Here is a 21987-nt window from a genome sequence, read left to right as displayed (position 1 = left end):
GCGAGTCTCCTGTGAAATGAAGGAAGTTGTAGCCATTCATCTTGCAGCCTAATGGACCACAGAAATTACAAGCTGTAGCATGCAGCTTAATCTTGCCACAAGGCAGAGCGCTACATACTTTGCCTTCAATTTATGCATGCCATGTCTTTTTATTAAATGTAAAAGAGCAGCTGACAGGATTTCTCCAGAGGGCTTGCTTTGGCTATACCTGGTAGATAGCCAGCACATTTCAATATATAGTAAAATGAACGATGGTGGTTTCTTTACCATTCGTAACAACCACCTTTGAAATCTGAGGACAGAGTTATGTGTCAAGCAGCAGAGGAGAGCGAGACAGCTATTTTCGTTTTAACCCTGCAGCTGACCCACTTCTTGAAGTGTTTCCATTGCCCTTACGAGATGCGGCAAGGGCCGGAGCAGTGGCTGCGCATCTGTGCTTGGTCAGGCCTTCACCCAGGGACGGCTCTGTGCCGCTTTCTTTTCTCTGTTCCTCCTTGTGTTATAACTTTGAATTGTCTCTCTGTTGTTGCAGTGTGCAGAGGAGTGAATGGCCCATGTTGTGTTAGTGCCTGTCTGCCATGCTGGCCTGTCTGCCAGGACCAGGCGACCTCTCCTTTCAGCTTCTTTCTTACACGCAGATGAACACTGGACTTCAGAAATGTGAGTGACGTTTTGTCTGCAGGATGTGGTTAACTGTTAAATCTGGCTCTCTGGTACAGCTGTGACATAAACATTTAGGATACAGTGGAAACACTATTTAATGTTAGAGTCTTTCTTTTGTTATGCCTTCAAGGCATCCATCAAGAAGGGCTCTGAGAAATCGCTGTGGAGGTTCCCATGTGTGCAGCAAGCTCTCCCCCCTCCCCGGCTTTATAAAGGTTAATTTTAACCACAGCAAGACGAAACGCAAGCAAGATTTCTGAGAGATTTGTGCCTCTTTGCTGAAAACATTTTGTGCTAAAAGCGTGCCAGCTGACTTCTTAACACAGCTTTCTCCTGACTCTTTTTCACTTTGTTCCTTTAATTACTCATAGACACCAATAAAAGTTGAATCAGGCTAATGCAAACCTTTTGAGGTCAGCAGCTCTGTGTTCTACATACCTGGGACATATATTACAAATATTAGTGATCTAGCCCAAATTACTGAAGTTCAAAGTTTCTGTCGTCTTTCTGATGTCTCTTTGGTGCCTCTGAAAATACGTCTGCAGAGTGCTCTGATAATTCCTTTTTAAAACTTCAGACATTTTTTGATAGTTGTACCATATTTTTAAGAACTTACACTTGGGAATTCAAATTTGCTGGCTAGAGATTTTTTTAAATCTTACTCTGTCTCCTTTATCACTGAAGTTGCACATTGATGAGCTGAAATTTCAGAAATACCGAGGTTTCTACATCAGATCCGTGTACTTGGTTCTGAGGGCTGTGACCTGTCTCTTGCATTTGAAATGGGCATTGGGAGCTCTCTGTACCCTCACTTTGCTGGTGGACTCGTTGCGCTTTTACACCAAGTAATTTACACTTCAGTTATAGCTAAAATTGTTATTATGTTGTGGCACTACTGACAATAGGTAAGATAATCTTGCAGTTAAGGGTGACATGCTTAAAGCCCTGCCAGAGGTGAGTGACACTGCCCACGTACACACGTGCTCCCTCACAGCATTGACGCCAGCTCCATGGGCTCGGTAATTGTAACGACACTTTCAGCAACAGTAAAAATCTTTACTCACCAAAGGACTTCCTTAGATGGCCTGAAACTGGGCTGTCTCTTTTTGTTTTCCATTTCCAGTTTGAGCTTTGCTGAGTGAAAAATGGTTGTTCAAAAGATAGGCCGTCGTGGTAAGGATGTGTTTAGGTCCTCGCATTACGTGGAGTTTCTTTGGTGGCTCGGAAGGCTCAGTTTTGAAAGCAAATTATTGATGTTCACGTGAGGGTAGCTGTGCATAAATCAGGTATTTGCTAATTACACATTTACGAGGTAGTATGTGGGTATTTTCTTAACCTGGTGGTACCTGATCCTGTTTGAGAACTGCTTATCCCCATGCTGAGAGCATCGCTGTTTTCTGCTTAGTGAAGAGCTTCAGGTACTGCATTTAGACAGAATTTAGGACATGAAATCGCTGGCAGGCACTGGTAACGCTCAGCTGTTCCAGTTTGGTCCGACGTGTGTGGAAAATGGAACTGCTCATGCAGACCTTGCTCACCCCCGCTGCACGTGTGTAAGAATAATGGGTGCATTTTTCTCCACTCTGTGTATGCACAAGAACTCCAGCCCCTGGCCAGGGGAAAGCTGAGTTAATGAGCATTCGTAATGAACGGTGATTTGTGACTTTTGATGGAGGGTTGGAAGTGGGCTTTAATATTAGTGCTGTTGCTTTTATAAAAGACACGGAACTCCACGTGATATAGACTTACAGTGTTTGTATTAATAATTTTTAAGTGTGGTTTTCTGGATCAGACTTTTTGTTAATGCTTAAAAATCCACATTAGTTAATGATATATATTTTTTTCTTATTCACTTTCAAATAAGAGGCGTTTTTTCTCAAAGCTGGTCTGTGCAGTGAGCATTTTGGAGATTGATATGCACGTAGTTTTTCCTTTAGAAACCGATCACTGGGAGAAAAAGGGTGATTTTTTGTGACAGTTCTGCAAAGTTAAGGTAAAAGGTGCTTCTTGGAGGACTTTTGTGGGAGAGGAATAAAAGAGAGAAGAGCAGGTTGGAACTGAATATGGGGTTATCAGGTAAAATAGAGTCATTTCCACCGGTGAGGGGGAAGCTGCTGCAGGTGAGATTGTGATGCAGAAGGTGGGCACAGCTGTTTTTCACTTGTCCCAAGGTGGATGCTCCCGTTAGGGTAGGAATCCTGAAGGCCTGTTTGTATTTTCTTTAATGTTAACAAAAAATTAACCATAGGCAGTTTTAAAAGCAGTGGGTTTTTAAAGCCTTAATGTGAAATGCACTTAAAAGATGTTACATCAGTGTTGAGGTGAGGCAGAGAAATACATCATTTCATAATAAAAATAGCTCCATCGGTGAGACGCGCACAGGAATGTGACCGGATTAATTGGTTGCCACGGGACCAGCGGGAATATGAACTTGCAGCTCACCAGTTTATGGGGTAATTGCTCATATGCACAGCTTTACTTTATAGTAAACATGAAATAATTGCTTTTCAGCAGAAGTCTTGTGCCTTGCATTTACCGTTAGGTAACTTGGTGCAGCTCATCCCATTGTTTTCTTAACGTAGCTTGTTCATCTGCCATCCTCTGCCTCATTTTATGGCCCGATTCTTGCATTTGCACACAAACAATGCGTATTCTAATACCAGAATTTTCTTTCAGTCTATTCTGGCTATTTTTCCATTCACTTAGTAACCAGACCTTATCGTTCTTTACGGGTTTGTAGGGTATTTGTATGGAATATTCAGACTTACTCACTGTGTAATGCCTTCCTCCTAATTTTTTGTTGCTTTAATTATTCTAATCGTTGAGTCTTTCCTATGGAACTAGTAGCAAAGAACATTTTAAGCAGCACATTGGGAACTATGGAAATACTCCACCTTGATCAGTCCTAGGTAGAACGGCTGAGTTAGTCCATGGTAAAAGGACCATAATCTTTGCTGTATGCAAAACAGGCTCCGTTTGAATGGTGGTTGGTTTCAGAAGCTCCTGTCCCAGGGATTTGAAAGATGCCACGCGATAGGATCCCAAACTTGGTGTGCTATTTGGGGTTATTTTCTCTCATCAGAGGGAGGCGTTCTTCCATTTTGGGGATTACAGGTGTGTTGTAACCTATAGCTGCAGCCTGTTCAAACACTGATGTTTTAGTTGCTTTCTAAAAGCTTCCATTACTGTTCCCTTGAATAAAAGGGAACTTGAATAAAGAAATATTTAGTGTATCTGTTCAGTGTTGTACATTTACCACCTACTTTGCTTATACACCTGTAGAATTGTAAACCAGGCTGGGAAATTCTCATGGTAAATGTGTCTTAAAGTATCAGCTTAATTTTTCATGCGAAAATAAAAGCTTGACCTGACAAGAACAGTAACATAAACCAGACAGGAGAGGATTCCTTTGTCCGTTGTTGACGACTCTTCTCTGGTTCATGGTGAGCTGCAAGGGCCGTCTCTTGGGGAAGAAATGGAACTTAACGAGCGTGAGCAACGCTGAAAATAAAGGCTGGGAGTTCACAAGGACCTTGGCTGTTGTGAGAGGGTGGATGGCAGAGTCCGTTTGGAGGCTCTTCTTTCCGCTAGGGACAGAGCAGCTCTCTCGGAAGGACAGATAGAAACCAGGGGTATGAACAGAGAGGATGCTCAGGTTAATATTTAACAAACATTTCCTTTGATTACAAAAACGGGTGGTACGTGCCAGTGTTCAGATGGCACACAGAGTATAACCGGTGCTGCGGTATGTGCTTGCTGAAGGTGCAAGACAGCCTGCTTGCAAAGCTGCTTATTTCACAAAATATATTCTCAATATTTTAATCATTATCCATTCTTTTGATATCAATCCTGTTTTCCACTTTCTGCCCCTTTCTGAAAGTGGGTGCCCTTAGTGCGGGGCGGCTCTCCCTCACCTGTGAAGACTGGAAGCTGCAAAGAGGGAGAAATGGCTGGCACTTTGAGTGTAGCTGAGAAGCCTTTTAGAGGCAATTTACTTAAAAGAATCAGAGGTGGGGTTTCAAAAGGAAGGGCTGTTTGCCCAGGAGCATCAAGCTCTTCACTGGAGCATTAGATTTCCTCAGGTCAAAGGGCCGGCTGGGGGGCTCTGGAGGAGCTGGCTGCTGCATTTCTTCCAGCACGGCAGCAGATGGCATGGGGACACTGAACATTTTAGCCAAAAGGATGGGTGGTTTTATTTCCAGTGAACTGTTCGCAAGGTGAGGAAAACAAACAAACAAACAAAAAAGGCAAAAGCAAAATTGTGTTGTCAAAGCTACAAGCCATTATTTGAGGATTATAAAATTGCTTCTCAAGCACAAGTCCCATAGGATTTAAGCAGCAGAGCTGTGGTAGGGGAGCTGCCCAGCTCTCTGCTTGGGATATGATTATAGTGAGAGAGGCACAAGCATTTCCCGAGATTTCTGAAGATCCTTTCAGAAGCACTTGGAGCTTGTGGGCAAGGTAGGTGTCTGGTAAATTGGAAGAAGAGAAACCACACCTGTCTCCAGAAATCTTTTGTCTGTGTCTGGGGAGTAGCATGCTTTTAATCTTGTGAGGTAATCACATAATTTCGCCGTGTGATATGAGGATGCTGTCCTTAGCAAGGTGCCACACTGAAAATTCAGCAGAAGAAATAATTGCCAGCCATAAAATAATGCACATGTAGCCTCCTTCCATTTGCTGAACTTGGCCTGACAAGGGCTTCCTAATGGACATAAAGCACAAAGTGCTTTCAGATGTCAGCGTCTAGAAAAGAGCTCAGATGTAAATGGAGGCTTGAGCTGAAGTGCTTCGTATGGTTCCCACCTCAGCATTACATGGGTTTAATGTTTAATTCATAACTTTCTGATGTTGAATTACACGGTAAAGAGACTGAGAATGGCTTGAAGAGCCATGGGGAGGCAGCGTTAAATTAAGAGAATAGAAACTGGCCCACCACTGCAAGCCATAAGAAGTATTTCCAGCTGCAGGCAGTCCCATGTTTATAGCATGATACCTGGTTTTGTCCAGCTGTAAACACGCTCTGCTGAGAACACTGGTTTGGTTTGCTCCCCTGGGCAGGTCTTGCTTTAAGCTGAACAGGAGGCTGTGCTGATCCCCAGGTGTATTGAATGGAATGAGGTATCTGGTACATGATCCTCTGGTCTGGGAAGATGAAGTTCTTGCTTCTTGATTCCTTGGAGATTTTCTACCCTTGTTGTGCAACTGTCTTGCCCTGGGGTTGATCCCTTGGTTACCAGAATTGATACTGACGAATTTCCTTTCTCCGCAGGGGACACTACACAGAAAATGAGATCTGCACAGTATCCTACCCCAGCAGAATTGGATGCTTATGCTAAGAAGGTCGCCAACAACCCACTGACTATAAAAATTTTTCCAAACAGTGTCAAGGTTCCCCAGAGGAAACACATACGCCGTACTGTGAACGGACTTGATACTTCGGGCCAGAGGTACAGTCCCTACCCGTCTCAGGCCACCACAAAAACAGGCCTGCTGGCGATAGTCAAATCTCCAGCGAAAGGCATTATCAAAGACTTTGACGGGACCCGCACGCGCCTGCTGCCGGAAGCGATGATGAACCCCCCGTCCACGCCGTACGTTGCACCAAGCACTTTAACCCACCACCCCCAGGCGCTTGCTCGCCAGCAGGCTCTCCAGCACGCACAGACTTTGCCGCACCCCCAGAGCATCCCGCAGCCACAGACTTTGCAGCACCCTCAGGGGATACCCCAGCCACAAAGCTTACCGCACCCTCAGGGGATACCACAGGCGCTGCCGCACCCTCAGAACATGCAGCAGCCGCAGGGCTTGCAGCACCCGCAGCCCATGGCACACCAGACTCTGCAGCACCCCCCGAATCCTTTGCTGCAGCCAGGTTTACATGGAAGCAGAAAGATGCCGGATGCAGACGCGCCGCCGAATGTGACCGTGTCTACCTCAACCATTCCCCTCTCTATGGCTGCCACCCTGCAGCAGAACCAGCCACCGGACCTGAGCAGCATTGTGCACCAGATTAACCAGTTCTGCCAGGCCAGAGCTGGCATTAGCACTACCTCAGTCTGTGAGGGACAGATCGCAAACCCCAGCCCTATAAGTCGCAACCTGCTTATCAATGCAAGTACCAGGGTATCTACTCACAATGTCCCTACGCCCATGCCTTCCTGTGTAGTGAACCCTGTAGATCATGCTGCTGCTGCTATCCCTCCTGCCTCTGTTAACGTGCCCATGGTGAATATTAACAGAGTGCCGCCCGCCTACCAGAACGAAATCAAATCAGTCGCGTGGAACCAGCACCAGCTTGCGCATCTGCAGCAAATGTGCGGGGATGCTGCTGGGCCCACTGCGCTGGCGGGGAAACCCCCTCCGAGGGAGATGGCGGGGCAGAGCTTTCCTGGCAAAACCTCCAACTATCCTCAAGAACTGTGCATGGGCCAGTCCTTCAGCTTGAAGCCCCCCATGGAGAAGCCCACGCCTTCTCCGCCCGTGAACGGGTTGCAGGGACCTTTGCCATACACCAACGGGCACTATTTCCAGCCCATCTGGAATAACATTCTGCCCACGCCCAACAGTGACAGCTCTGGGTCCCAGGACCTCGCCATGCCTTTCCACGGGGGACAGCCAGCGGGAGCACCGCTCGATTGTGCAGGAGGAACTCATTACAGAGCTGGAGCTGGCCCATCCAGCCAGAATAATGTGATGCAGACCATGGATTACCTAAGCGGGGACTACCAGCAGTCCTGCTTCAGAGATCAGAGCATGGCCGTGCTGGGAAAAGTCCATCGGCCTCCCATGAACCGAGCACCTGAACCAACCGATAGTCGAAATCTTCATATTCAACACCCAGGGTATAGATAGGCTGCCGTCACTTTCACAGACAAAAAATTATAGGTTTAGTCTTAATTTTAATTAATAAGCAAGGCGTTTTTAACTTGCAAACTTGTGTGATCATTATAGTAACCATTGGAAGAAGACATACTGTATATTTAAAAGCTTTGCTTACGTGTTATCTATCTCCTTTATACATCAAATATTTAACATGCCTTTTGTTTCAAAGAATTTCATTACACTACTTCACGCCACAGCTGTTTCCTCACCGCAGAATCCCCTTTGTGCAGCTTTTGCCTTCTGCTTAGCAGCTCCTTGCCGGACTGATGTTGAGTTGCTGCAGGGTTTCGCAGTCGCATCTGTTCGCCGGCTCCATCAAGAGCGAGGTAGCGTAGCTGCTTAAATTTCCATCTCAATTTCCTCTGAAGATTAAGAGCAACAGAATTTGTCAGGAAGCGGGGCTTATTTTCAGCTCGAAAGCCCGTTTCATTAATGCATTAAACATTGACCATTTGCACTGTCTAGAGGCCTATTTAATTGAAAGAGAAGCCTACGTTTGAAAAGAGCTAGCTAGGGGTATGTATTTAGGCATTAATATAGGAAGAAGCTTTTCAACTATTTCATGCCGAGACGCCCACGTTTTTATCCTTTAGACTTTGTCCAAAGTCAAAAGTCTCTGGCAGATTCTTTGGACACGTTTTTTGTTTGCGGACAGGGTATGGAGGAGGGGGGAATGGCGGTTTTAAGGTGCAGGCAGCGTAGCTGCAGTGTTTTCTGCATCGTATTTCCCTTTCCCGCTCTCCTCTCGCCAACCTAAGAGCCGACTTTGTCTGAACCCCTTGCTGCTAGGAGTCTGGCTGTCCCGACGCGAAGGGAATCCAGACCCACTGACAACTCCAAAAAGGGTTCAGCCGCTTCTCCGGTAGCTAGAATTTAATTTCAGGGCAAGGAGACGTAACTCGAGCTCGTCTCCGGTGCAACGAGTGGTTTTCGCCAGGATGGGAGGCCCTTGATGTGAAGCGAAGCTCTGCTCACGAGCCACTGCGGGACCAACGGTCCCGTGTTCCTCTCCATCAAAACGCCACAGCAGGTTTAACGGAACAATTCTCCTCTCTGGGAATTAGGGGGGCTGTTTTTAGCGTCCCTTTTTCCTGGGGTCTCGGTGCCTAAACTCCTTCTGTTCCTTTTCCATGTCACTTCCTAGTCGAGTCAGTGACCGCAGGACACTAACTATTGAGTAACCTCAGCGTCTTGTTCTCCTCAGCGTACCGGAACGTCCCTTTTCCTTTCTAACAGCCAAATTTGTTGTAAGTAGAAAATTTCTCATCTCTGTTAATGAGACTAATACTTGAACATAATGATCACAATCAAGTTTGGAAATTAAAAAAAATAATAATAATAATAATTAAAAAAAAATGCATTGATTCTTTATATGTACACTGGCTAAAAATATTGCTCTACACTGTAACTTTTAAGTGTAATATTTCTGTATGAATGTCGCCTGGTAGTGTGGGTTTGAGTAGCATTGTGTATGGGTGAACCCACTTGGCCTCCGCCATCCACTGGCCTCCCTCACAGCCCTTGGAAGAAACAAAGCCTTAAGTATTTGCTCCTTGAAATTTCCTTAACGAGCATGGTTTAAAATCTTAAAGACATCATACAAAATTTAAAAAAAAAATATAAAAAAAAAAAAGAAGTTTTGAAGTGGCGTCATAGTTGGCTAGAGATCCTTCAAAGTTTTTCGTAAATGGAAAAATTAGACAACATTTATTTGTATTTTTTTAATTTAGATGTGTAGTCCTGGGCTGTAACAAATATTTAGGTTTCCAAGCTTAGCAGAGTACGTTTTCTGACTCCTCGCGTAAGTTAGTACACTTATATCATGTCATTATTTAAATTCTTTTAAGTGTACTATAAACCGTTCTTTAGTGGTAACTCTTTAGCAAAGTTAAGCAATTTGACTAAAGACGGATTAAATTATGTGTTGGCTTGTGTTGCCTTATATTTAAAAAGGAAAAAAATTGCCTGATTGTGTTATGCCAAATGATAGCAACATGAAGTCCTAATTTATTGTTTATAATCGTATTCCTGCAGTCTTTGTGAAAACTGGTAAATATACATCTATGAAAGAACTAAAACCCTGAGGCTTTTCATGCAATATTTGTCAGAACACGTTCTATGGGGACCCGCGGCTCAGTCTGAAGCCGCTTCCCTTCCCTTCCCTTCCCCTCTCCCATCGTCTTCCCCGTCTCCTCCCATCCCACCCAGGGCTGTGCGACGACTTTACCCTTCCCTGCGAGTTCCTGTAAGGTGTTCGGCTACCTGGATACCTGCCTTTTTACTAAATAAAATACTGGCATCTCCTCTGTTCACTAGCCTGCTACGAATCTCAACCCAGACTGTTATTAAAAACTGATTTTTTTGGTGGTTTTTCCTCCTGCTCTTCTCCTGCGAGGCCGAGTCGAGTCCTGTGTTGTGGTGTTGGTGGTTTCGGTGCTGGGAGGTGTTGGGGTGCGATGGCAGCGGCTGTGGGGGGTTCCACAACCTCTGAGACTTTGTCCCAGTACAGCAGGATTGGGGAGCAAAAATACTCCCACGACTCATCCAGGTGGGACATGGCTTGAAAAATAGGAGTCATTTTACTATTAAAATATACTGAAATATTTCCTGTTGTTCTAGGAGTGAGATTTTTCTTTAAGCCAACCCTTTTCATCCCGGCAGCAGCAAACTGGTGCTGATGGGCTCTCCTCACATCTTCTGTAAAGAGAAACACGCTGACCCGCCCCATTCCCAGGTACAGCTTTTGGGAGCAAACACCGAATATGCGGCGTGGGGGTCCAGACGTGTCCCTGTCCCTCCCTGAGGGGACAAAGGGAGGAGCAGAAGAGGCACAAGCCTCAACTCATCAGCGCCAAAATCCGTCCCTTTTACGCGACCACACTGATTTAGCAGAATATTATTTAATAGGTTTTTTTGGCAACCCCGTTGCCAGGTGGAGAGGGGCATTAGATCCGAGGAAGGATAAACATGGAAGCAGTGAAGACTCTTCCATGAGGAACCTTCCATCTCTGACGTGTCTTGTCTTTCCAGCAGAAGCTTTGAAGCTGTTAAATCGCAAGCCTGGTTTGTTACAACCCGAAGTTAATGTTTTATAAAGACGCTTCGTGAATTTTCTTTGAGCTTACCATGTGAAAGGTGTCTCCGTGGGACTCGGCCGCTCCCGTAGAAACCAAACAGAAACGTTTGCTGGGGAGAGAACTGGGAATTGCTGCTGTATTTCATTAAACCACAAACTTATTATAAATGTTGCCGCTTATGTGCTGTGGGTATGAAAGAGAGACCTCGACCCTGTGCCCTTCTGCTGGTTCTGTGTCAGGCTGGTGGGGCTGTGGGCAGCAGGACAAGGAGAAGGGGGTGGGTGTGTGTCCCAAAGGGAATTTGGGGAAGGGTCTCCATGGGTTTCTGGGGTACAAATGTGTTGGGTGCAGCCCGGCTGCTCTTCTGCATTCAGGTGTGGGAAACGGCAAAAATCTCAGAGCCGGAGAAGTGGTGAAATAATTAAAAAGAGGAGTCGAGTGGTTTAAGTCTTGTCAAGGTGAATTCGGAGAGATTTGTGACCACGTTTGTGAGGATTAGGGCTGTCCTGTGCCCGAAATTTCTGCTCTCCCTGGCCAGGAGGGAAACATCTCGGGGAGACACAGGGCTGCTCCAAAAGCTGGACCTAGAACCTGCTGCCCTTCAAAGTGTGTGTGGTAAACCCGGAGTTTTACTTAATAACGTAATGCTAAATATTTTGAAGGGGATTCATAACATTTGTAGACCCTTTCTGGAAGACAGGAGGTGTGGGGGTTTTCTCTTTCCAGTGATGATCCATCTGGTTTTGGGGATGAACTGTGTGCTTTCATCTCTAAGAACAACACAACTCAAACCCCATATCTGTGCTCGCTGCAAACATCAGAGTGTGAAAAACAAGCAAACTAATCCCTTCTGTGCTGTTCCCAAATACTAAGAAGCGTACTTAGTTCCAACATGCTTTTCCAGGAATTTGGGCTAAACAGGCGGCTTAGCCCAGCTAAGCTCAGCTGGGACGGGCTGTCTCTGCCCAGCCTCATCCCTTCGCTGGAGCTCCTGCAGTACTGGTGTCTTTGTCCCCCAACGAGAGGAATCGCTTCTGCAAAGCCTCTTCGGGAAACTTCTACATCCTCTTTGCGGCTGCTCGAACCTGTTTACCGGAGCGAAGCTCTAGTGCCATAATGAGCCCGTGGGGACTTCAGCAGCACCAAGGAGTCACCTGCAGCCACAATAAGCTGAAGGCTGATGGCAGAGTGAGCTTCAACCCTTTGAAACATCTCCTTTAGGGCCAAATAGTATTGTTCTGGTTTTTTCTAAAGGTTTAATTCCCATGTTTGATCTTTACCTCCTACACTGAGCTCGCCATACCCTGGTAGATGCTGGGAGGATGCGAATGTTGAGTTTGACCCAAGGTGGGTGACACGCTGAGATGTCACCACCAAAAACCAGCGGCACGTGTTCTCGTGATGGAGCCTGTTTGGAGAGGAGCAACTGCTGCAGATGCTGCAAAAAAATTGAGATGGAAGAAATGCTGATGTGAAGAGCATGGAGGGTCCCCAAGAGCGGAGGAGCCAAAGTAAAGGGACACTTTGAAGTCAACTCGTCGCATTTTGGCTCACTCATGTCAGGCTGCTTTTCCAATGCTCTCCAAGGCCAAACTGCAATAAAATTACTGGAGTAGTTTATCTAATTGGTTTAAGTTAATTTCAAGGCAATTGGGCACAAAGTGTTAATTCAGCTGGGCTGGCTGGAGCTGAGGAGATGCGCTAGCACTGAAGTGAAATCACACCAAGATCTATGGTCTCACTGTAAAACCCCTCAGCCCTAGGGACACAAAGGGCTGGGGAGGGGTGGGAGCCTGGTGGGTTTTTAATAAAGGACGTGAAAATTGAATTTGTATGACATTTTTTTCTCCTGGTGAGCTATTACCATCTGGTTTAGCTGCCTCGGTTAAGCAGCTTCAACAACCAGCACAAATCAAGGCTCTACTGCATTGCACAGTACGTGGTTTTGCCAAAATCCCCCCCAACTGCACCCCAAAGGTTTTATAAGGCGTTAAAAAGGTTTGGTTTTTAGATAGATAAAGGCATTGCTAATGTATTTGGGGACTTAAACCCCCGCCGTCTGGGCCGCGGGCTTCCTTGATTTATTTAATATTAATTATTTACTAACACCTTCCTCTCTGGCTTGAGCATCCTGTGAAGCACCCAGCCAGTGTCCGAGCTGGCGGGTCCTGGGCTTCTAGAATAAACCTTCAACAAATTTCCAGGATGTTTATTTTTAAACTTTATACTTGAGGCTAAATTTAGTAGTAAATTGATTATGGTTTTTTTCCTCCCTCTCCTCCATGAAGATGAAGAGCATCACCTCCTGCTCACAGCACGGGTCTGCGGGGGATTGTTTTCCCCCGTTACACGTGAAGGTTAAGAGGTGCTCCAGGATCCCGCTGACATTTCCAATGCGGGGATGCGGTGCCAGTGGAGCCGTCGTGGGGCGCGAACCGGAGCTGGGAGCTGCTGGAGAGGAGCACCGGATGGTGAGCTTCAGGGTTCCCGTCCAAGAGGGGGCAATTAAAATTGTAAAAATGAATTTAAAAATAATAATTTAAAAAAATAATTAATTTTTAAAAATTTTAAAGAAAGAAAAGATAATATTAAAAAAAACCCACACAAAGCAGGGGAAGCAGAGGATGCAGGGCAGGGGCACATCCCTGGGGTCCTGCGTTGCTTTTTCCTCTCGGTTCCCGGTGCAGGGATTTCGCCAACGTAGCCAGGAGCTGCCACCGGTGTCACCTCAGCACCGGTGTCACCGCAGCACCGGTGTGACCTCAGCACCAGTATCACCATAGCACTGGTGTCACCGCAGCACCGGTGTCACTGCAGCACTGGTGTCACCACAGCACCGGTGTCAGCACAGCACCAGTGTCACTGCAGCACCAGAGCTGAAGCTTTTAGTTTGTAAATAATCGGAGGACTTTGGGGTTTTTTTAACTTATTTTTCAGGTAACTGGGGTGCAATAAGAGGCTGACAATACCTTGATGTAGGGGGCGGGGCGGGGGGGGGCATAAAGTGCGTGTGTGTATACATGAAAAAAAAAAAAAAATATATATATATATATACATATCTAAATATATAATAAATATAAAAAATCTGAAACTATGAAGTACATCTAGAAGAACACCAGCAGGTCAGACGCTGGCTGCTGTTTTTCCCTCGCGTTCTGGGGTCTCCTCTCTTGCTTTGTCCCGGCAGAGCAGCGGTTGATGCTCCATGGAACAGTAAAACTGGGGGTGTGGGTGGGTTTGGTACCACCGGGGGGAGCTGGAGCAGCCGCAGGGCCCTGGTACCGGCACCAGTACAGACTGGTACGGGCACCAGTACAGACCGGTATGGGTACGGGCACACAATGGGAGGGCGTCAGGCACCAGCACGGACTTCATTTGGCTCCAGTGTAGGACTGGCAATGGCCACCAGCCCTGGCGCTGGGCAGCAGAATGGGCCGGCATCAGCCAGCTGCCTGGGGTCCCACCAGGGCCCTGGGGTGCAGCTAATTATGAGCTAATTATGTTAAACTAGGGCTGCACTAATGCAATTGTGGGATTAGTCTGCAGAGATGACGACCCCCCCCACCCGCATTGCTGCTGGGTGATTTGGGGGATACACCTGGGGCCTGATCCAACCAGCCCCTCCAAAACGCCCCCTCCTATGCCCAGCACTGCACACCCTGCTCTGCACCCCTGCCTCTCCCCCAGCTCTAATTGCCCCAGCACTAAAAGGGGCTGGAGGGGGCTGCAGGACAACAGCACCTAGGCCTGGGACACCCCCACCCCGGCGATTACCGAATTAACCGGCTCCATCTGAGCCCATCTGCTGGTGGGATGTGGGTCAGGGATTACCCCCCCACACCCCGCCGTGCCCCCAGCCCGGCTGTCCCTGTCCCCAGCACCCGCGGCTGCACCGCCAGCACCCCTGTGCCGGTGGGGTCCCCCCACCCCGTCCCCAGCCGGGTGGAAGGAGGTGCATGCGGCCATAATAAATACAATAAAAGTTTATTGGAAAAAAAAAGACGTAGAGAGGGGGCAGCGGCTCCAGCCCGGGTAATAAATAACAACAGTGCTCCCGGGGGGCACCAGCTTACAAAATATGGCTCTGGGCAGTGGGGTCCCGCGGAGTCCCCAGCGAGGCTTGGGGGGGGCTGCTGGGTGCCCCAGTGAGGGGCTTTTGGGGGGCCCAGCCCCCCGGCACCCCCAGGCACCTGAGAAGGGGCTGCCCAGTGCGGTCCCAGCCCCGGGAGGGATGTGGGGGGGACAGCCCCGTCCCCTCCCTTCCTGAGAGCCGCTGGCTGCAACCACAGCAGCGTCACCAAGCCAGGGACACTGGCTGCGGGCAGGGGCTCAGCACCACCAGGGACACCCCCGGCTCGTGTTCTGTCCCCCCTGGGGCACCGGGGCTCAGGCCAGGATCTTCTGAGGGATCTCCACCGAGGCTTTGATGAAGATGGCGTTGTCCCGCACGTAGTTGCGCTTCTTGATGTCCTCGTGGGAGATGAACTTGGGGTAGCCGAAGCCCAGGGTGCTCTCGTCCAGGGAGCTGCGCGAAGCCCCCGGCTTCTGGAAGTTTTTCCAGTTGGGATCGGGGTGGAAGGTCTCGGTGATGTGCTGGGGCTTGGAGAGCGAAGGGTCGCTCTGGTCCAGCAAGGAGAAGGTGACGCGGTAGGAGAAGGGCCACTCCAGCAGGTTGTCGTACTCCCCCGGCAGCACGCGGATGTAGACGGAGAGGTGGCTGCTCTCCCCGCTCCCGTTGCCGTTGAGGAACGCCGAGACCTGGAGCTTGTAGCCGTACTTGTGGGTGTAGAAAGGGGGGCTGAAGAACTCGTAGTTGCTGCGGGCTTTGGCCTCCTGCAGCTTGCGGGTGTAGTCGGAGATCTTCCAGATGAGGGTCCCATCGCTGCTCACCGACAGCTCCTCCACGTCCCGCCGCAGCTCCAGGATCTCCTGCCGCTGCCGGCTCACCAGGGCGCACACCATGCCCAGGTGCGCCTTGGTGCTCTCCTCCAGGTGTCGGCCCATGGCCAGCTTGGGGCACTGCGGGGACAGCAGGACCATCAGCGGGGAGGGGTGCCGGGGACATGGGACAGTGTGGGGACATGGGGTGGGACAGGACAGGAGAAGGATGCAGTGGGGATGGCATTGGGGTGCAAGGGTGCTGGAGCAGGATGGCACAGGGATGCCGTGGGGACACGGGTGGCACAGGGACTCCTGGTTGGGATGGCATGGGGACACCTGGGTGCAAAGTGACACAGGGGTGAGGCAGGAGAAGGATGTGGACAACATGTATGGGACAGAGCAGGACAGGGACACCACAGGGGGCAGGACAGACGTCACGGCAGGAATGGTGTGGGGATGCTCTGGGGCACAGCCATGCTGTGGTGGGGATGGCACAAGGATGCCAGAGTGGGGTGGGGACAGGGGTGCCAGCATAGGGCTGGGGACACACTCACCCGGTGCTTGCAGCCAGCGTCCTTGAAGGGGCAGAGCAGCATGGCAGTGCTGCAGCTCTCCTTGAGGTGCGTGGGCAGGTCCTCCCGGGGGATGCTGGGCACCCCGCACTGGTTGGGGCAGGGCACGGGATACCGGGGACACTGGTACTGGTGGTTCTGGGGACAAAGAGCGGCCATCAGCTGGTGCAGGGAGCCAGCAGGACGAGGGTCCCCACGGGTCCCATCTCACCTGGATGGTGTCGAAGACGAACTCCTTGGCGCAGTAGGTGCAGGGCTGGGTGCGCTTGGGGCACTCGGCCAGCGCGTGCTGGGACAGCAGCCGCCGCATCATGCGGGCCCCACACTTGTTCTCGCAGTACACGCTCTCCTGGGGACACGTGCCCTGGTGGCCCTGGGGACCGCGGCAGCATCGTCACCCTCCGGCTGCCCACACTGGCCAGCCCGGCCAGGGATGGGGCCATGCGGTGACCCCGTAGTGTCCCCCAGCCTGGCTCTGTCCCTACAGACCAGTTGCACCTGCATGGTCTCTTCCACCCAGGTTCTGTCCCCATGGCTAGGTTATGGCCCCCATGGTTCCCTGCATCCCATCTGGGCCCCCCATGGCCACACTGCACCCCACATTGCACCCCCCAACCTGGCTATACCCCAATGGTGCCTCCACGTCCCCCACGACACCCCTGCCAGCTGTGTCCCCCATAGTGCCCCCACCACAGCCATGCCCCCCGGCACGATTCCCCCCACCCCATTGCCCACCTCGAAGGCCTCCCCGGTGAAGTCGCTGGCACAGAACTCGCACTTGACCCGGCGCTTGGGGCAGCCGTGCTGGACGTGCTCGGGCAGGTCCCGGCGGCTCAGCTTGGCGCTGCAGCGGTTGGGGCAGGGGATGACGTTGAAGCCGCAGGTGCCAAGATGGGCCTGGGGGGTGCAGGGATGGTGAGGGGGTGTCTGAGGGGTGGAGCCTCAGCCCCCCCATCCTGCCGGACCCTACCTGGAGGTGCTTGATGAGCCCGGTCCAGCGGCAGCCCTCCTCGCTGTGGATGCAGCGGATGGTCAGGCTCAGCACCTGCGCCTCCAGCTCCGGGTCGGGGTAGATCTGGGGAGGCAGTGCTGGGGAATCAGCATCCCACGCCAGGCTGGGGGGCACACGGACCCCCAGCCCAGCCTGGCTGGTAGCCGCAGGCACGTTGCCCGGGGCCGGATCCCCCCGCCGGCACACGAACAAGTGCCCTTTGTCGGGAGCGGGTTTCCGTTCCCCGGCCCCACAGCACAAAGGGCTTTTGCTTCCGCACGGGCGCCCGTGCCAGGCCGGCGTGGCTGTGCCAGGCGGGTGTGCGTGGCCCAGGGACGGCTCCTTGGCGGGGGCACGGGTGATGGGGGCGTCCCCTCAGAGGGGGTACCCGGTGATGGGGACATCCCCTCGGAGCGGGTACCCCAGTGATGGGGACATCCCCTCGGAGCGGGTACCCCGGCCACATGCCAGGCTCACTCACCTTGGCATAGTCCAGGGGTAGCTGGTCCTCCGGGCACTTGAAGACGCCTTCGCTGCAAGACACAGAGAGGGGTCAGGATCACTCGGAGCTGATGGACGAAGTGTCACCAGTAACACAGCAACTATGTCCCATAGGGTCCCCACCATCCCGCCCCAGGATGTCAGCGCTGCCCTTCCAACGCTAAGTGCTCACCCCATGCCAAATCCAGCCGCGGCCCTCGGGGAGCTGCAGCTCTAATCCTGCTCCATCTGTCTGAGCTGGGAAATGCCCTTGCCAGACATCCCCCCCCGGCAGCCCCCTCCTCCCCCCCAGCCCGGCACGGCGGCCGCGGTCCCCGGGGCCTGGGCCAGCCGCTGCGAGCGGCACCATCTGGAGCCCGCAGCCCCCTCGCCGCTGCGGTCCCCGGGGATTACGGCAGGGTGCCGGCGGCTGGCCAAGAGCGGTGCTGGCGGAGGCCATGGGCGCCTGCAGCCCCAGGTGCTGGGGCCCAATGAGGAGGGAGGGGACAACAGCTGGGCGCCAGATGTGCAGCCCGGATGTGTGGCCCCGGGGCTTCCACTCTGCAGGAAACGGCCCCACCAGCCACCACGGTGAGACAGGACAGGGGGACAGGCAGCGGCCCTAGAGAGGTCCTCATCCCACTAGGTCCCCAGGACAGGGTGCTCCTCCTGAGAGCTGTCCCCAGGGTGGGAATGGTTCTGCTCAGCCCCAACATGTGGAGAGGCAGCACGGAGCAGAGGGACAGGATGGAGTCAAACAGGTAGCCTGGCCCATGACACGGCTGGCCAGGAGCCACCATCACCGCTGGCCCTCATGACACTGTGCCTGGGGACATGTGAGGGTGGCACCCCATACACCACCCCCTAGGGACAATGGGGCGGAACACCATGGGTGCTGCCTGCAGGGACACACTGCAGGGACACACAGGGACCCCTGGGCTCTGGTGTCCCTGAGGTGGCTGTGGACAAAGCCACGAGGTCACCCTGCCCATCCGCACCCCCTGCACATCTAATCACTGCTTGCCCTTGGCAGGCGCCGGCACGGCCTCGACCGGGGCTGCCAAGCGGATGCGAGACGGCGCGACAGAGCCAGCAGAGCTGCCTGGCACGCGCTGGCCTGGGATGCCCGGGCACGGCACGGTGACAACCCCTGCAGCCACCACCCCTGTGCTGGGGGGGCCAAGTGACCCCCAGGAAAACCAGCCCAATGCTGCGTGGCGTGACCCCGATGGGGCACGGCTACATCCAGCCCTGCTGCACGCCCCAGCTGTTTGCAGCGGGTGTTGCCCTGAGAGTCACCAGGAACCCGCTGGAATGAACTGCTCCGCACTGGGGCTGGGCACCCAGCCCTTTCCGGGGAGCCCATGGCTGACATCACCCCATGGCCAGCATCACCCCACGGCTGGCATCACCCTGCCACCTTTCTGGGGGCAGCTGGTGCTGCTGAACCCTGTGCACGGTGTTGGGGTGTCGGGGCTGGTGGGGAAGCGGGATTGCGACCCACAGCCAGCGCCTAATCCCCGACAAAGCCTCCCCATTCCTCACGCTTGGCCAGGCAGGGAATGTGCTGAGGCAGCGCTCGGGGGACCGTCCTTGCCTCTGACCTTCGCGGTGTGCCGGGGTGCAGCAAGGTGACAGCGGGGAGCCCCAGCACCTCCTGGCACTCGCCCCAGCACCCAGCCCAGCCAGCACCGCGTCAGGGCTGGACGGCTCAGCCCGTGAGATCTCCCAAACCTGATCCGGTGCAAACAGGAAGGGTTCAGTGTGGGGACCCCAGTGTCCGGCGCCCTGGTAGAGCCGAGGTGCCCGCGGCTCGGGTGCGGGAGGGGAGCGGAGGCGCTGCCTGGCACGGGCCCCGGGGAACGCCCGGTTTCGCAGAAACTGGCCACGGTGACGGTGCCTGCGGGGCCCCCAGCCCGAGCAAAGGTCGCCTCGGCGGGGTGAGGCGCTGCTGGAGGCGGCAGCGGAAATTGGGACCTGGGGTGACGCTTCGCACCGCCACATGCCCAGCCCGGGGAGCACGGACACCCCCTCGCTGTGCCACTGTGGGACCCCCGGCCCCGCAACCAACAACCGGGCAGCACCGGCCCCATCGGCTGCCGGTACCTGGGCCAGGGCTGCCAAACCGCAGCGGGGTGGGAAGGGGCCCCGTCCTCTCGCTCCCAGCCCGCACCCACGGCCGGGTCGTGCTCACGGTGTGGGGGGGTTGCCGGAGCTCCCCCCACACACCCCCTGATCGCTTCCTCCGGTAGGGCCGAGGCAGGAAGGAGTTAAGCACAAATCTTTGCAAGCGCTCGAAACTCGCCGCTCGGGGCTTCACCCGGCGCTTCTCTTCCTCCTCCTCACCGAGAGGGGCCACGGGCCGCTGCACCCCGCGGGGCGGCTGCCACGGGCTGGGTGCGCGCCGCACCCTCTCCCTGCCCCGGGACACCGCGAGGCATCCCGCACCCCGGAGCACCCGCACCCCGGAGCACCCGCACCCCCGGGCACCCCGCACCCCTCCCCAGCCCGAGGCACCCACACCCCGGGGCACCCCGCGCCCCTCCCCGGAGCTCCCCGGCGCGCAGGGCGGCCCCACACCCGGCAGCGGCGCCTGGGGCCGGTTTGGGGCGGGGGGACCCCTCGCTGCCCCCCGGGGCGCGGAATCCCGGGTTGGGGGGAAAGACCGGGGCGCTCCATGGAGGAAGGGGTGCGCGGTTTGACGTCATGGCGGGGCGGCCGTGACGTCACGGCGGGGCTCACCTGAGGAACTCCTGCAGGCAGGTGTCGCAGAAGCGGTGGCCGCAGGTGGAGACGCGGACGGGCTCCCGCATGGGCTTCCCGCAGAGCGGGCACAGCACCCGCCGCCGCGGCCGCTCCAGCAGCTTGTAGTCGTAGCCCGGCATCCCGCCGCCCCGCGCCCCGCTCGCCTCCTCCGCGCCCCGCTCGGCTCCGCGCTCCGCGCCCGGCTCCGCCCGGGGGCCGGACGGGGCGGTGGAACCGGCCTGACACCGCCCCGCAACCGGGGCCGGGCACCGACACCGCCTCCCGCTCCGCCTCCCGCCCCACCGAGGGGGTTGGGGCGGCCCCGACATCCCGGGCGTGCGGGGAGCAGCGGGTCGGGAATGGGCTCTCCGGGTTGGGGGCGGACCCACCGCACCGGGCACAATCACCCCGGGGGGGTTTGGGACCCAGCCGCACTGGGCACAGTCACCCCAGGGGTTTGGGGACCCACTGCATCCATCACAGTCACCCCAGGCAGTAGGGGAGCATCACACCAGGCACAGTCACCCTGGCGGGTTTGGGACCCACCACACTGAGCACAGTCACCCCAAGGGTTTGGGGAGCATCACACTGGCCACAGTAACCCCGGGGGCTTGTGCACAACCTGCAGATCCCCCCCGCACCCAGCCACAGCCTCCCCTGACCCAGGGCTGGGCTTTGGCTCTGGGACTGGGGACACTCAGTGCTGACCTTGCTGACCCTGTGTCCCCTCCTTGGCAGCGCTGGCTCAGCCCGAGGTGCCCCAGGGGTGCCACACTCACACACACAGCCCGGAGAGAGGCCTGGGGGGACAGTTCACGCACCCGTGTCCCAACCAGCACCCATGGCAGGGTGCAACACAGAGCAGGACATGGAGGGTCTGCCCTGACCCCCCCACAGGAACAGGGGGCACACACGCTCCTGTGGCTTCATCCTGCTCAGAGCTCATGTCCCAGGCTGCAGCCAACAGCAGCCCCCCAGCCCGGGGGTTTCCAACCTTCCAGCAAGGGCTTGGAGGAGGGAGAATAAAAGAAAAACCCGTCTGGCTCCAGCCCCCACTTCACTCTTTCAGAAACCAGAGCAGCATATGGGAATATTTGCCCCTTTCCCTAGAGATGGAGACGAGCAGATGACAGCCTGCGAGCATGTGTTAGTCCCACCAACGCACGCCCCAGCCCCGCTCCCCATTAAAGGCGGCAGTTGCTCCAGACCCAAATGTTAGCAGTTTTCAATTAGCAAATGGCAGAGGAGAGGGATTCCTGGGGGACACGCTAAGCAAGTCAAGCTCTATCACTTGTCACTCAAGGAGCTCACGTTACTCATCTCCCCGAGAGGCTCTGCTTAAAATAAAACCCTCCAGCAGCCCGGGGGAAGGCAGGCAGCCTGTTCACGCTGCCGGAGCTGCCAAGAAGGGGATGGGTGGCTGATTTCTGGGGTTACCCTGCCACTGGCTTTAGCTCCTGACACCCAAATAGCAGGGCAGCCTGTACTGGGGTACATGAAGGGTGAACAGCCACGGTGGAGTCTTTTCCGAGGGATATGAATAGCTGGCAGCCTGCTCAATGGCGGAGAGCAGCAAGCTAAACTTTAACCAGCTCCCAGAGAGCCTGGAAACCCAACACGTGAAACAAATGTCAGCGGCCAACAGCAGAGAGAGCAGAGGGGTGCACTGGGCACCTCCGAGCTGTCACGGGGG

At 53.7% G+C, this 21987-nt stretch overlaps 2 protein-coding genes across 9 annotated transcripts in view; one reads left to right on the top strand and one right to left on the bottom strand.

Annotated features, from left to right (window-relative positions):
• The window catches only part of FAM222B (family with sequence similarity 222 member B), a 36021-nt gene extending 25229 nt beyond the window's left edge, over positions 1-10792 (top strand). For 3 of the 8 annotated variants that reach the window (XM_065853308.2, XM_071816874.1, XM_071816873.1), the window contains 2 exons: positions 533-660; positions 5936-10153. In XM_065853308.2, coding sequence (XP_065709380.1) covers positions 579-660; positions 5936-7518 — 1665 coding nt within the window. In that variant the 5' untranslated portion in view covers positions 533-578 and the 3' untranslated portion in view covers positions 7519-10153. The other 5 variants (XM_065853309.2, XM_071816875.1, XR_011741886.1 and 2 more) reach the window with 4 other exon arrangements.
• Positions 10793-14592: 3800 nt separating this feature from the next.
• TRAF4 (TNF receptor associated factor 4) lies at positions 14593-20494 on the bottom strand. Its single transcript, XM_065853176.2, has 7 exons — positions 20292-20494; positions 17551-17602; positions 17049-17153; positions 16814-16975; positions 16290-16451; positions 16061-16216; positions 14593-15644 (listed from the first exon to the last, which is right to left on the bottom strand). The coding sequence occupies exons 1-7, from the start codon at positions 20432-20434 to the stop codon at positions 15012-15014; spliced, it is 1413 nt and encodes a 470-aa protein (XP_065709248.1). The 5' UTR covers positions 20435-20494; the 3' UTR covers positions 14593-15011.
• Positions 20495-21987: the final 1493 nt, after the last annotated feature.

Source organism: Patagioenas fasciata, chromosome 19 (assembly GCF_037038585.1).
Source record: "Patagioenas fasciata isolate bPatFas1 chromosome 19, bPatFas1.hap1, whole genome shotgun sequence".
Classification (NCBI taxonomy): domain Eukaryota; kingdom Metazoa; phylum Chordata; class Aves; order Columbiformes; family Columbidae; genus Patagioenas; species Patagioenas fasciata.
The sequence above is the reverse complement of the archived record's forward strand: the minus strand, read 5'-3'. Positions and strand labels throughout refer to the sequence as shown.

Coding starts and splice junctions, on each gene's coding strand:
- TRAF4 (XM_065853176.2), bottom strand. CDS start 20,434: ATGCCGGGCTACGACTACAAGCTGCTGGAGCGGCCGCGGCGGCGGGTG. Junction 17,603..20,291: donor TGCCTGCAGGAGTTCCTCAG/GTGAGCCCCGCC, acceptor TGTGTCTTGCAG/CGAAGGCGTCTTCAAGTGCC. Junction 16,217..16,289: donor TCGTCTTCGACACCATCCAG/GTGAGATGGGAC, acceptor CTTTGTCCCCAG/AACCACCAGTACCAGTGTCC.